The sequence below is a fragment of the Cicer arietinum genome, chromosome 7, assembly GCF_000331145.2.
Source record: "Cicer arietinum cultivar CDC Frontier isolate Library 1 chromosome 7, Cicar.CDCFrontier_v2.0, whole genome shotgun sequence".
Taxonomy (NCBI): Eukaryota; Viridiplantae; Streptophyta; class Magnoliopsida; order Fabales; family Fabaceae; genus Cicer; species Cicer arietinum.
The window spans coordinates 21,250,414-21,266,546 of NC_021166.2; the positions used below are offsets into that span (position 1 = coordinate 21,250,414).

Here is a 16,133-nt window from a genome sequence, read left to right on the forward strand (position 1 = left end):
ACAAAATTTGGACTTTCTTTTGTACATAAAATATGTTTCTGGTTCTCAATTCTTGTCCTTTTTTGTTTTGTTTTTGTGTCCTATAGTAAATATGAATTTTTATTTTTCAGTACTATCTATTGGGACCCCTATAATTCTCATAATTTTTTTTGGATCCTTTGCAGTTGGTCTGACTGCATAGACCCATAACCAGCCATGTCAACACCCCTTCGCATGCTAGAGCATAATAGACGTATATCATGCCAAGCTTGGAAAGCAAAGATAGAAAATAGGAAAGTGACAACGCCTTTGTTAGGAAATCAATTACTTGGTCTTTGTCATCATTTATTCACCATTCTCATTAGTACATTTTTTTTTTATAATTAAACTGACTTAATCTATAGCGCATCTTATATTCAATGATATCGCACGTTAATATATTTTGATTTTGCATAAAAAATTGGATTCTTACTAAATGGATTGCAAAATTCATCATATAACCACAAGTTAATTTTCTACCACTAGAAGTGTCTCAAAGGTACCTTAGAATTTTCTTCACTGTTTACCAATGATCTTTACTAGAATTAGCAAAAGTCCGACTAGTAACTCCAACATGAGGAACATCTAGCTTTGTGCAACATACATCACACTACCAATTGCAGAGGCATAAGAAATATTCTGCATCTATTATATGACATTAATCTTGATACAACTCAATAATGTATCAAATGATTTTAGATTTATGTAAAAATTTATATATATGATCTACAAGATATAATCTTTCCATCCAATAGTCAAATTTGTAAAATATATATCGAGTAAAATGTTATTGAGCAGTGTAACATTGGTGTAATATTACATCGGTGGACTTTGTTTCATTCTCTTTATATTTTATTTTATTTTAATTTTATATATTTTAAAGTATTTAATGAAGGAAGCATTAAGTTTTTCTCCTATGTTGTTCTGTTGGTTTTTAATTCAACTCATATTTAGAATAAAAATTAATACTAATGACACATAATGTGATAGTGTTCAAGAAAAACTTATCATATCATGTTAGTTAATCGAATACTAGAGTGAGACATAATATCTATATCATATCATGTATGTTATTATGTTCATCAAAGGAACTTTTAGAAAGACAAATATGATGACGATAATGAATAAAATGATGATGAAGATATGTAGGTGATGAAGATGATTGATTTATTAATTTTTTTATTTTTAAATTCCTTTTAAAAAATTATTAAAAAATAATATGGTGTGGTTTGACACATTAACATTGTTTAAAAAATAATAATTTGTGCATGCTTTAAAACATAAAGAACGTGTATGGAAAAAAGAATTAAAAAAAACTAAATAAGATAAAAAAATTAAAAATATAATTATGTTTTGATTAAATTATGAGAAAAAAATAGTATGTATTGATAATTTGTAAACCAAATTTATAAATAAGAACCATTGATTTTACCGTCACACTAAATAATTGTAAAATAAATAGTTTAAATATTTTTTGATTAAGTACACATTATTACTAATAATAGAAATTTAATATAATCAAGCATTTGATAAACGACAAACTTTCTAAAAAAAATCAACATTTTAATGTATAGACCGTATAGTTTGAAATAATAACTTCAATAAATTTGATCATTTTGATAATTAACAAAATCTACCTTAATAATTAAAAAATTGAGTTTAAAAAACAAATTTTAATTAACACAGCCTTGCAGGGTCGATCCAAGGAAGAGGCCCATGAAGTCATTGCGTTAGACCTCACCAAAATCATTGCGTTAGACCTCACCAAGATATATTTTTCTATATTGGTTTTTATATGGTGGCCCAATAAAAATATACTTTGAGAACTCTTTAGGCCTCCAACAATTGTAGATAGAAACAAACATACTTCCAAAAGATTTTTTATTCCCAATTTTTTTTGCATAATCATTATTTTAATTGGAGTTTTCTACTTGCCTATATCTCTAACTCCGTGGATACACTTAATAAGATTATTTTAGCCCTTTTACTTTTTATATAAAAGTAAAAGTTCCAAAACTTTTTATAAAACAAAATTTCAGACATTTACTTTCAAAATAGGAAATTTCAAAAAAATAATTTCAGTATTTTAAAATAAATTTTATATTTTGAAAATTTAAGTAAAATACTAAATTTTGAAAACAGTAGTAACTTTCATCTTCTTCAAAAGTTTTGAAATGTAAAATAACGTTTTAAAAATTTGAATTTTGAAACTTTCAAAAAATCATGTTTTTAATTTTTGAGAGTTATAAAACTTTTGTTAAATGTAGCTTCAAAAATTTCAAATTCATTCAAACATTGAATTTTTTTGATTGATTTGAAACATTGTCAACGTAATTTTCAGTTTTTCAACAAAAATAAAAAGTTTCAACCAATATGAAATTTACGAAGTAGAAAATTCAAGAAATAGAAAAATTAATTAATAATTTTTGAAATAGGACATTCCAAATATTTTGATATTTTGAAAGTTCATAAATTTTGCATTTTAAAACTTTTGTTAAAGGTTAAAGCTTTGAAAATATTTTATAAATACAATAAATTATATTTAAAAAATTACCAATTAATTCAAACTTTCGAAACTAAACTCATTTTGTATTTCAAAAATTTAATAATCAACCAAAGTTTCAAAAATTTGAAAGTTTTCTAATAATTTTTGCTAAAGTTTTCAATATTTGAGTGAAAAGAAAAAATAAATCAACTTCTATATATAGTAAAAATGTTAAAATAATCTCTTTAAGTGTAATGAGGATGAGACGTATAAGTAGGGATCACAATGGGTAGGATTTGGGTAGGGTACTATAGTACCCGTCCCCATACCCGCAATTTAAAAAAATACTCATACCCGTGCCCGTACCCTCTTGGGTATCAACTTTAATACACGTACCCTTACCCTCTGGGTACTTAAGTGCCCGTACCCATACCCGTTACCCACACTTTAACTAAAAAAAATCGATAAATAAATTATATCATTGTAATTAAATTTAAAAATTATTCAAATATCTTAAATCCAATCATAAAATATTATAAACCAAAATATTTTATAACTCAAAACATTTCAAATGAATACTCGTTACAATACACATTTAAATATTTATAATAATATTTTGTGAAATTGCAAGTCATACGACAATATTATCTGAGATAATTGATACAAAGTTGCAAGTATAATTATAAAGTCACGATTAATAAGATATAACTATTAGTTATAAAATCACAATTATTTACTATTTATCATAATCAGATTTTTAAATTTTTTGCAAATGTTTATGTTTCAATTATAAATATTGTAATGGTCCAATGATATTAATAGATGTTAAAACATAAAAAGAAAACAATTAATTAAACTAAACACTTAATATAATAAATAACTAAATAAATAAATAAATAATATATTTATATAAGTGCGGGTGCGGGGCGGGGTGGGTACTATAGTACCCGTACCCGCACCCATACCCACTTAATTTTGCGGGTAATTATCTGTCCCCATGCCTAAACTCATTATGCGAATTTTTACCCTATCCATTATGAGTTTTTTTTGCGGGTACCCACTAGGTATGAGTCTAATTGCCATCTCTACGCATAAGTGAGAAGAGACAAGTAGAAAACTCTTTTAATTAATATTTGTGCTAATTATAATTAATCATAATTATAAGGCACTTATCTACGATAGCAATAGTATTGTGTATCGTTGGAAACATCTCATGACATTAAATGTTATTTCTTCTCACTAAAAAAAATATATAAGTCTTTTCAAATATCATCTTAAAATTTTGATATGAAACTTTGGTATCAAAAAGACAAAATAATTATTTTTTCACTTTGACTCTATTTTTTAGTTCATTGCTTTGATTTTATTTTTCATTTTCAATTTTTCTTGTGTGACTAGCTCTTGTCACTATCATAATATATATGTATTTCTAACTTATTCGTCTCTTTTAATATATTTTTCTAATTCATATAACATATAAGTATATATTTATATTATAAATTATTAGTCTTTTTCCTTTTGTTTTAATTTTTAACATAGATCAACGATTTCTATTTGATGAGAGCACTAGTTAGAAGAAATTTTTATTTTAAATAATATTTTATCAACCAAATTCTATTGTTTTAACATTTATCTTTAATCTTATTGAATTTATATTGCTTCTATTTTCATATATATAAATGTCAACTCGAAAATATGAATTAGACTATTCAAAATTTCAAAAGAAGAAAAGAGCTGAAGCTTTAATTGAATGTGAACTCGTAGTTTTTTTTCAAATTTAAAATTATTTATTTAGTAGTCTCAATAAATTGTTTTAAATATAATTATTTCACTAATTATTTTTTTTAGTACTTTTGATAAAATAAAATAAAATAAAAAGTACTATGTATTTAGTTCATAAAGATGATTTTATTATTTAAATATAGTTTATATTGTATCATATTGTAATAAAATATATAATAAATATATGACAAAATAAAAATAATAATATCATATTTGTTATTATGTGCATGTTAAATATTTAATATGATAATATATATTCAGTATCTTATTGCTTTTTTTATATAATTTTATATCATATTTTATCTTAATGCAATCATTACTAGTGGAACATGCCTACCATTTAAAAGCTATTCGTACTTATCGTTCTTAAAACCATATAATCTCAAATAGTAAAATGCGTGTTACACAATTTTCCGCCATTTTAATGCTCAAAACATCAACGCAAGCGACCGATTAAAAATCCAATATTAAAGTTGAAATCCTTAATTATTAACGGAGAATCACAACAGTAATCAACTCACTGATACCAACTGTTACATAATTTACTCAATGATTTTGATGTTATATTATTATGACTCACTAAATCAAGAATTTCTATAAGAGTAATATTGCATATGGATTCACGATGCCAATTTTTTTCTTTTGTTGAAATCATTTTTTGCCTCCTTAAGGATTGGGAAAATGAATGAATGTTTTTCCTTATATTTCGTACCTTTTATAGTTACAACCAGCAAAAAATAGGTCTTAATGCACGAGTGACACGTGGTTGTTATTTTAGATGCGTCACTTTTAAATTTTAAATAAAATTTTAATTTTATATAAATTAGTAATAAATATTTATTTATGTAATTTTTTATATGTGTTGTTATTGAGAAATATTTTTCTAGTAATTCTTTTTTCAAAATTTTTAATTTTTAATGACATATTTATTTTTTATTTATTATTTGTCTCGTTTTTTTTATGTATCAGTAATAAATATTTGTTCCACAATTTTTTATATTTATTAACGACAAATATTTGTCATGTTTTTTAATGCATCAATTTATAAATATGTATCTATTGTTTTTTTTTATCAATTATAAATATTTATCCCATATTTTTTTAATATTTATTAATTAATGAAAAATATTTTTTTAGTATTTTTTTTATGTATAAATGACAAATATTTGTTACGTCTTTTTTATGCATCAGGTATTATGTATCTCACATTTTTTTACTTACAAAATTACTTTATAATTTCAACCTTAATGACTTCACTAAAACTTTAATTTTAGATAACAATTATATAATTTTGCATTGAAATTAAAAATCTCTATTTACGTATTTATATGGTCGCCTCATTAATATATCTGTTAGTGCTTCTACTTTAGAGATAAATTACTCTAGTAGTTTTATGTTTTAGTTTTTTTTTTTTTGTGTGTGCATGTTTGCTGTTACTTTTTTGTACTTTTTCTTAAATGTTGTTTTTTGCATATGCAGTTTTTGTTGTTGTTGCAATTTCTTTAATATGCACTTTTAAGTTTTACTTGCATTTCATTTATTAGTGATTTCTCAATAAAATTAATTAGAGAAATAAAGGAATTTTGTTAGTGCTTACTTTTCTTATATTGATCGAATGTAATCACCATTTAAAGAGAGAAGAGAAAAATAATATTTTTTATTTTTGGATTTTAAAATATATGTAAATTTCATCATAATTAACTTACATAACTGTGAGATTACGAGTTCGAATTTGAGACAAGAAATCCACGTTAAATTATCTTTTATTTAAAATCAATCTAATTAGGAGTTTACAAATGACGAGTTAGGTCGGGTTTGGTATGTCACTTACCTGGTCCAATATTTGACCGGATCAAATTTTAAATCATGATTTGTCCCTTAACCCAATCAAACCCGATAGTTGCGGGTTCATTAAGGACGTGACAAAATAATGACAAAACTGGGTTGGTCCTAAGACAAGACGATAAATAATAATCCTTAAACATTTTTTTAGAAAAAATAATTAAACATAAAAAAACTTATAATAAGTCACATATGACATATGGTTACCACTTGCCAATTCATTTAAGAGTAGTAATTCATAATATTGTTTTACACTTCAAAACACTTCAATAACTTTTTATAAGTGATTTTTAATTTTATAAACCGACTTATCAACTTATGAAACGACTTATAATATAAAAAACTTAATTTTTGATGTTCTAGGTCTGTGAATCGATTCACCATCAAGTCAGGGGGTCTTCTGAGTCGACTTACACCTGTGTGAATCAATTCACATTGCTCTAAATTTTAAAATTGGTTTTTCAAACACGTGTAAATCGATTCACAGAGTGGTACACCGATTCACCAAGTCTATCGTCTAGAATTTTGACAGTTTTAAGCTAGTTACAAAATTGTTATTTCTCATAGAAAATATTTTTCACTGACCAATCTTTTTTATGCATCATATATAAGCATTCCAAAACAATTATCAACCTAATAATACTTTGAGTCACTTCTCAAACTCATGCATTCATAATCATAACATATATTGAAACCTTTCAACAAATTTTTGAAGCGAGAAACTACAACGAGGATATATTGAATTGACGGAGTGTCAATTCCAGATACATATCATGGAAGAGATATAAATGGGTTGTGTGTCGAAGGACAAAAGAAGGAAATCTTCAAGGATTCTAGAGATTGTACTCTAGGTTTCTATAAGTTTGAAGTGTGGTCTTCATCTTGAAGATAGGTGTGTCAAAGAGCGTTTAGGAAGAAGAGTTTGTGTTCATTTGTCTCGTAGAAAGATCTTGTAAACATTAAAAATCAACAGTAAAGGAATAAACTCACCTTCAATTGAATGAAAACATGATGTACTCTATAAATTTACACGTAATTCTCTATTTCCCTTACTATTTAATTTATGCAAATTTACTTTGTTATCTGATTTCGTTATAATTGACGTTCGGTGGCAAATTTTTATTATGTGCTAAATTGATAGAAATATTGTGTTATTATAATTTTCTGATATGAATCTTGTATTGATTTTTAAGTGTTGAATAAAATTCTGATTTTACATTGTGCTCAACATATTAAACTTCGATTCAAATTAAAAATTATAATTTCTAATATTAATTATGATACATTAAAGTTTTTTGTTTTGTTTTTTTTTTGTGTGTGCATAAATTGTCATTGAATTTGAGTTGTTTGATTTCAATATTATCAATATTTCAAATACTAATTCCAATACTATCAATATTAGTTTTTAGTATGTTGTGTGAGTCTTGTCCCAGCACCTTTTCACTCATTTCTCTCCGAACTTGGCTTATCAACAATACATCATCCAGCTTGAGGGGGAAATTAGTCTATTCTATGTTGTATCTAACTGTAATTAGCTCCCTGATTTAGTTATAAATCGGTTAGGATATTAGTTAGATTTTCCTCATTGTTAGTTAATCAGTTCCTATAATGTTATAGCAATAGTTTAGCTACATATACTAGTATAAAATGAGAAAATCAATTGAAATGCTCAAATATAATAATCACCCTACTTATAATTAAACACAATCAAATTATTGGTGGTCGTTCTAACCGAATATAATCATACATAACTCCTTGGAATTGATTTATGGCTCTTGATTGTCTTAGATAAATGATATTTTTTCCTTTCACAAGAAGATTACTTGGCACATCAATGCTGAATAACCAATGCAATCCATGAATTCCATGCCTTGCTATTGCATTATCTCCTCCTATGTGCCCTGTTGCAAAGTGGGGTGGATACACGCTTGGGTCATTGAACCGAACCTGATCATTTATCCATTCAAAATGTTAGTCAAAATAATCACTTCAATCATATAGTTATTCTAATCTCATCATTTAATATTTTAGTCCTTCAATTTTGTAGGAATTAAACATTACTTTATACAATTAACAGAAATTTTATACTATTCCTTAAATAAAAAATATTTGAACACATTAACTTCATTAAGTCAATTTCGACCACTAAACTAATCGATTCAAAAGTAGATTATAGATAACAACATAGTTGAGATATCTAATTTATCATGTGATACATTTGTAATTTAATTTTTGCTTAAGAAAACTTATAACTATAGTAATATTTTTATAAACTTTGTCAATTTTAGGGGCTAAATTGTTTGACTAAGCTGTTGTAAAAACTAAATTGATAAAATTAAAATTAAAATGAAATGATGTACCTGTAGGTCAGCATCAGCAGCACTAGCCAAGGCCAATTGTAGTGTGTAGCTTCCAATTATTATGTCATTTTCATGTTCAAATATAATCTGCCATGTTGTTGGCGCATATGTCTTATTATCTATGTTCCTGCTTACAATACAATTTACAGTGAAAATCCATACAAAATATTAATAAAAAAATCCATCAAAATTTGATTTTATTATTACTACCTTGTAACTTGAGCAAAAAACCAATCCCTATCCTTGTCAACACCAACAGTGTAAACAAGGTCATTATTTGGATATAATTCCTTGTAACGTTCCCATAACCCATAATTCCTAAACCTGTAAAAAGTAAGATATTTACGATTAATTAAATATTATTTTAAATTCAGATTAAAATGAATAATTTTTGTTAACAATGAGATTTGGACTAACTTGTCTCTGCGTGGTTCAGTGTATAATCTGTTCATAAGAGTAGGAAAAGGGTCTGGTACATAAAATTCTGAAGCCAAACGATCTGGGATTCCAATTTCCCAAATTGTTGGTCCATTTCTTGGAGGATTATATATAAGTGAATTTAATTGTATGACTCCTCCTACAAGTTCAAATAAACAGTAATTGTTAATTATCCAAGTTCTAAATAATTTTTGTGTAAAAAAAAAGTATTAACTAACTTTTGGCTAAATTTACTGGGAAGTAAAAAAATATTTTACCTGGGATGATGGTGATTGTAGCATTATATTTATAATCACCAATGAATCCTGGGACCCAAGCATACAAATTATAGTCACCAGGCACAATATTATTTATTTTAAAGTATCCCTTTTCATCAGCTTGAGTCCAAAATTGATATCCCTGTGATTAGCATACAATTGGAACTCGTTTTAGAAAACTAAATAATAAGTATTTACTGCTTATGTACAAGTTTTTGAGATAAATTGTAACATTAGATAAAAAAAAATGTTATCAACCATATTAGTTCATTAATTAAATTTAGAAACAATTTCTGCAAAGTGATTAATTAAGTTGTTTATTCAAACACACATCAAAGTCTAAAAATAAGAAATGAAAAACCTTGCTTTCTCTTTGCCATGATCCTGCATCTCCAGGCAAAGCTAGACCGACATAAGCACTAGTAAATTGAAATCTCCCTCCATTGAAGTACCTGGCAAAGCAAAAAGATATTAAATTTGTACAAAAAAAAATAAATTTAACATTGTGATAAAAACAAAATATTAAAATGTACCAATCTTGGACTAGTAATCTTCCAAATACTGTTCCCCTTTGATTTGGTGGAATGAAATGTTGTGATCTAGGAAAATTATAAGGCCAATTTTGGACTTCTTGGGATCGCTAAAAAAATGATTAAAGAAAAAGAACTAGTTCAAATTATTTGTCATAAAGATTAGCAATTTAACATGAATGTGCTTGAATAGCTGTATAGTACCTGTAGTACAGCATCTGACCATAGGGATTGTTTACTATCATCACTTGAAGCAGAGTTAAGGTAAATAAATACAGGGCCAAAAACCTTTTTATAAGTTTCTCCTTCTTCAAATGCCATGGTTACTTCCTTTCCAGCATAGTGAGTGCTCACAAACATCTAAACAAAAACAATTTTACTATTATATTTTAACTATACCTTAATATTTTTTAACAAATTTTTTATTGTATATTACTTTTCTTAAATATTTACTACTTGGGTGCCGTCTATGACCGTAAAATGTCAATGCATTGCAAAATAGATAATAAATTTGAAATGTTTATGTTATAAGCGGAATGTATTATTGATGTGAGTACTTTTATCCCATTACAATTATACGTTCTCTTCTAAATTCATGTGAAAGATCATTCCCAACTATATGCTAGTAGAATCCAAATATGTATCAAATGTTGTATACTATATACAACAAAAAAACAACTTATGAATTTTGGACTTCAAAACAAATATTTAAGAATTTGGATCGAAGATTTCTTTCCAATAAGTAGAAAAATATTTTGTTTGGTTCTAATAAGTAGAAAAACATTATTTGTACCAAAAATAAATCACCTATCACAAATGACAATTCTTCCTTGTAAATATGTGAGACAAAAAAATGTCTATATTAATCTAAACCGTTTTAAATATTTTTGTTTTATAACTAAAAACTAATTATCAAACAAACTAGAACACTATATATATGCTCAAAATTGGGAGATGTATTTTGTTTGTACTTTAATAGACTTAATATAAAATATAGAAATTAAAATAGTAAAAATGAAAAGTTGGAACACATACAGAGAGAGTGATGGGTCCAACATGAGAAGTAAGGTCCTGTTTAATGGGCCCACCATTGCGAAACTCATTACTTGGTGTTATCATCCAAAAACCCACATTTGCATCAAAACTAATCCATCCATGAACAGTGTTATATCTGTTTTCACATGAGTACTGATATTTGTCATCCACCTGAGCCCAACAAAATTATTATTATTCATTCACGTGCATCTTTAACAAAAAAAAAATTCAAATTATTAATATAAAAACCAAAAATATTAAATTGATACGCAAAAAGTAGAAAAAGCCAAAAAGGTGGTGACAGATTAGAAAAAGAGATACTTACTTCTCCTCTAAATTGTGGGTTAATTGGTTTGGTTAATCGAACTGCTTCTGGGTAATCTAGGGCTTCTCCTGTTTGTCTATCTCTCATTGTTGGCATGGTTCTTTGCCTTATATCAGACACAGCCATGTAGTTGAACCTGTATATCACATTGATAATTAAATAGTTCAAACAAAAATGTTTTTGAAATTTTTTCCTTAAAAAATATGTGGTAAAAGTTACTATTTTAGTTTATAATATATTTTTTGTTATATAATTTTGGGACTAAATTTGTATCCACACTAAACTGTGTAAATTTTTTTATAATATATCTAACTATATGTTACTATTTAGATATTTAAAAAAAAAATAGTGTATATCATCTAGTGTCCATTTGTTACAACTTAGTTAGTAAACATAATTATTATTTAAAAAAAATAAGAATTACTTTAATTTAAGAAAATGTTTTTAATAATTTATTAAAATAAATTATTTTTTATAAATAATTTTCTTTTAGAAAAATGTGATTTTTATTATATCAAATAAACACAAAATAGTTTCTATTTTTTTTAATCTCTAAATTATTTAATACTTAAATTTACATTTTTTATTATAATTTGTAACAAATGGACCTTCAAATTCGTGTCATTAATTTTTGTCTCTCTTTTTGGGTGAAATGTAGGGGCAGAAGCCCTTAATTGAATTTGAAAACAAATATATATATATATATATATATATACAAGAAGAGTTTAATGGTTTTGTTTGGAATGGGGGAAGCAAGCTATAATATATTTTTAAGAATGGAAAAAGTGTGATTGAAATATTATATAATCACTTATTATGTTGTTCTTTTATATATATATATATATATATTTTTTTTTTTTTTAAATTTAGTTATACCTGTTTTGATTGAGTTTGAAAACAAATCTAATTTGATCAACTTCAACTGCTGGCATTCCTTCTGGGCGATCGAATATTGCATATGCATAAAATCCTGAATCACCACTTCTGAAAATGTACCTACAAATATAAATTTATTTGGTGCAAAATTAATTAGTTCATAGTATATACTGCACCGTACCCAAAAAAAAACAGAGACTGTCCAAATTGTTCTAAAACTGTAATAGAAACTAGACATTTAAATAATCCACCTTATGTCAATGTTTATGGGTACATTGGTGCCACTCATGGAGGGTGTCCATGATCTTAAAAATGAAACCTCCACCAAATTCTCATCAGCTGTTATAACCGAAAATTGTGTCCCGTGGATTCTGCACCATGGTTTTAATTGTAAATTAGTCCATCGAAGTAAATTAAATTGAATATATATACACACATTAGGCTCTGATTGTTTGGAATGTAAAGACATAAAGAGTTCACAAAGATATGTAACGACAGAAAGATTTGAGAAAGACCATTAGAAAACAGAGAAAGAAATAAGAAATTAATAAAGATAAGATGTATGTTATTTTTTGTTATTGTTGGATAGATGGAAAATATGTAAAGAGATACACAATTATATTTTGTAAAGACATAATTACCCTTGATATAAATAAGTGTACAATAACTTATATTGTATGAATATTATTTTTTATTTAAATACTATTTAATATACTAAGAGAAAAATATTTATGTCAATTTATATTTTATCTCAAACTCTTTAAAAAAAATTTACCTCTGGAACATCCCAAGCTTTCCTGGTTCATTCCAAACGACGTCGAAGTACCTATAAATATGAGTAAAAATTGTATAAAATATTTTTACAATTGGATCCAATCAATTTACTTAATCTAAGTTTCATTGCTGGAGATACTCTAAACACTAACATAAGAAAGTGACACAATAAGATATAGAAATTAATCTCTTAATTTAACTTAGTTTGATATGAAATAGGAATATATATACCCTCTATCTTGTTCTTGGTCTTCAGATTCAAGAATGTTGTCAATTCCATTATAAGATATTCCAAGAATGTAGCCCTCGGGTATTGACAAAGTGACCAAAACAATGCCATTGTCAATAACCAACTGAAAAAAAATTGAATGTCAAAGGATGATTGTTATGGTAAAATACCAAGCACTTGTTTCAGATAAAAAAGGAAATCTAATTAACCATAGGTTTTATTTTATTAAGTAATTTTTGAATCATTTAAGTTTTCCAAAACCAGCTAGTATCATCACCTGTCGTTGGTCTTCTGTATTCAGCTTGACTATACATGTTGATCCAATGCTATTCCATATCCAACAGGGGAGAAAATAAAATGATGACAACTAATCAATATATATATTTTGTTCTAAGAAATAATTGATTTAGATAGAATTTGAATTCGCGTAGAAATTCATTAATGAACTGAGCTTAACACCAATTTGGAACAATTAATTATATTATATTATATGAAAGCATAGTAAAGAAAATTAAATTAAATTAAAGGTAAAATGTGAATAGTCTACTAATTATTCCCAACCACGCCATGGAGACTAATCTTTTCTAGAGTCACAGAGATCATCGAAGTGAGGTTCATCGACCATTTTTAATTTTATACACATAATAACTCTGCCAAACTAAGTTGAAAGTTTTAAATATTATTTTCCTTTTCCACTCAAAAAAGTAATTTTATGAAATGGAAGAGAAAGAGATAATGGGAGAAACACGGATATAAAATTTGATCTCAAAGGCATGGGACGGTGAGTCTTGAAAATAAGGCAAGTGAAAAAGTTAATTTCATGCTTGAATTGTGAACCCATATACACAACCCCATTCTTTGTCAAAAGTAATTATACTATAGAAACAAAAAAAATTGGGTACATATATAATTTTATATAGGAAATAACAATTACTACAGGTGACATGCAAATAACATAAATGTGCATAGGGATTAGGTGATATGCAAATAACATTAATGTACATCAATGAAAATCATTATTTATTTATTTTGACAAGTGTAAATTTTTAAATAAAACATGGTTTTATTAATATGATTTTATTTTTAATTTTAAATATGGTTTTATTATTATGTAGATTCTTAAACTATTTATATATTTTTAAATTAAATATTTCTATAATGAGTGACTAATGACAGAGTAACAAAGGGATCTTATGATGATTATATGCAAACGTATATTAATTTAGGGATGTAATAATACCTATTTTTTAGATGAAAAACTTGAATAAAATCCCCAAATAAGTTAGGGAGCTATAAAAAGTATATTGATGTAGATTTGGGGACAAAGATTGTAATTAAAAGGGTTCCAATTGAATTACATTTGATTAGAGTTGGTAACTTGGTATCATAGATGATCTATGATGCAGGTTAAGACTATTCTACAAGTAAACAGGAATCAGGAAACATGTGAAGCTAGTAAGTGTCAGAAGATGCAGGGGAAGATGTTGATGCAAGAATAAATTCTTTTCAACACAACAACAATATGGGTAACTTGCAAAATGTCTATTCATTCCTATAAAGTAATGCAAAAAACTAAATCTTGTCAACAAAAAAAGTTAAAAAAACTAAAAAAGATATATAAAACAAAAAACTTGAACCAAACAAAAACAAGAACATGAAAAAGTGATAATAATAAATTACAAAAGACATTGAAAAATTACTATATGGTTCTCATGTGAGAAGAGTTGGGAAGACAAAAGACAAACAAACCGTGACTCTTTTTGTTTTTCTTAAGCACTAATCTTCTCTTTTCATTTAAATAAAAAATAACTTTTCATGAAAAGAATAAAATAAAATAAAAAGGACAACATTAACAAACATAGAATGTTATCCTTTTTAATGCTCTCATGTTTCTTTTTCGTTTATGATTTCTCTGACACACGAAAAATATAAAACGCAAATAAAAAGCTTTATTGCTATATAGCCAAAATTAGAAGCAAAAGAAGAGAAAGAAGAACCTCAATGATGTGTCTTCAGAACAAGCACATAGCAAGAGCTGCAAAATCATTCCAAACCACAAAAACAAGATAACATGTTTTTTCTTCTCACTCAACAACACCTTCATCTTCAACATCATCTCTCAACCTGAAAAAACAATTAGCAACTTCATAATCAGAAATTAATTAAACAATGACAAGAGCTTTTATATTAATTACAATAAGGAAAACTAAAGAGCACTGTTAAACTACCATACCATATATAAATGTGGTTCATAAATCATAATCAAAAGAATTTATAACAAGAAAATAAATTTTGAAAGGCATGGACGAACCTTAATTAAATATACAAATGTATGTTCCTTCACAAAAAAAATAAAACCATCTATTTATGAAAGAACATAACACCAACAAAGTTTTTATTTTTCCTCAACTATGAATTGTTAATTTGTGTGATTCTATTGTGTCTCTTCCTCTCTGTCTTTGTTACTATATTCTGTTTGTTTGGAACCTTAAATATATATATATTTGAACCTTATTATATTAAAAAAAAGTTACATAATAACTAGTTAGTGGCTCTTATATATATATATAACGGAATCTCAATAACGAAGTCTAACTAGCTTCCCTTTCATGTTACAAATTTTTTTCAACTTCTTTTTATTTATTTTTTGTTCAAAATGTGTTTGGCAAACCACTGCCCCTAAATTTCCACGATTTCACGTTAAGGAAGTCTTCCCTTCAACGAAGGACATGGTCCACTATTGAAGGGCATAGCCGTCTTTTAAAAACTTATTATGAAGTTAACTTTCACATAATAAGTAAGTACAATCAAATTACTTTGGAATACCTTGTTTTTAGGGTAATACCTTAGAATACTCTATGGAATGGAGTTAGTAATCCAAAATTTGGTTTGAGAGTTACATATATTGTAATACAAAAATATATTTATAAGATGTGTCTTTAAAATAAAAATCAAAACTTTTTATTTCTAAAAATATTTTAAACAGAACTTCAAATATAAATTATATCTTATCATAAACGTTAAACATACTTAAAACTAAATCTTTCTATAAAAAATTAAATCGAAAATTATAATTTACTAAAAATAATTAAATATATTATTCTTAAAATTTGTTTCATTGATTTAATTTGTATAAACAAACAATATAATTTTTTTATACATGCATCTAATCAAATTAATTC

At 26.0% G+C, this 16,133-nt stretch overlaps 1 protein-coding gene across 2 annotated transcripts; it reads right to left on the minus strand.

Moving 5' to 3' along the window:
* Positions 1 to 7,762: 7,762 nt before the first annotated feature.
* Positions 7,763 to 15,514, minus strand: LOC101502071 (uncharacterized). Of its 2 annotated transcripts, XM_004509653.4 has the most exons (17): positions 15,263 to 15,497; positions 14,949 to 15,075; positions 13,229 to 13,277; positions 12,954 to 13,075; positions 12,724 to 12,774; positions 12,200 to 12,319; positions 11,949 to 12,068; positions 11,073 to 11,208; positions 10,748 to 10,918; positions 9,917 to 10,072; positions 9,716 to 9,822; positions 9,544 to 9,634; positions 9,183 to 9,324; positions 8,905 to 9,064; positions 8,698 to 8,811; positions 8,488 to 8,614; positions 7,763 to 8,074 (listed from the first exon to the last, which is right to left on the minus strand). In XM_004509653.4, the coding sequence occupies exons 2-17, from the start codon at positions 15,065 to 15,067 to the stop codon at positions 7,835 to 7,837; spliced, it is 2,025 nt and encodes a 674-aa protein (XP_004509710.1). In that variant the 5' UTR covers positions 15,068 to 15,075; positions 15,263 to 15,497; the 3' UTR covers positions 7,763 to 7,834. The 2 variants fall into 2 exon arrangements, with proteins under 2 accessions (XP_004509710.1, XP_027192309.1); XM_027336508.2 differs by having other exon boundaries at positions 9,544 to 9,822; positions 15,263 to 15,514.
* Positions 15,515 to 16,133: the final 619 nt, after the last annotated feature.

Bases quoted from the DNA above. Each gene is read 5' to 3' on its own strand.
- LOC101502071 (XM_027336508.2), bottom strand. From the start codon at position 15,067: ATGATGTTGAAGATGAAGGTGTTGTTGAGTGAGAAGAAAAAACATGTT. The intron at 13,278-14,948 runs GTTCTTCTTTCT...GATATGGAATAG, and splicing joins TCTGAAGACACATCATTGAG to CATTGGATCAACATGTATAG. The intron at 12,775-12,953 runs GTATATATATTC...TCATATTTATAG, and splicing joins GACCAAGAACAAGATAGAGG to GTACTTCGACGTCGTTTGGA.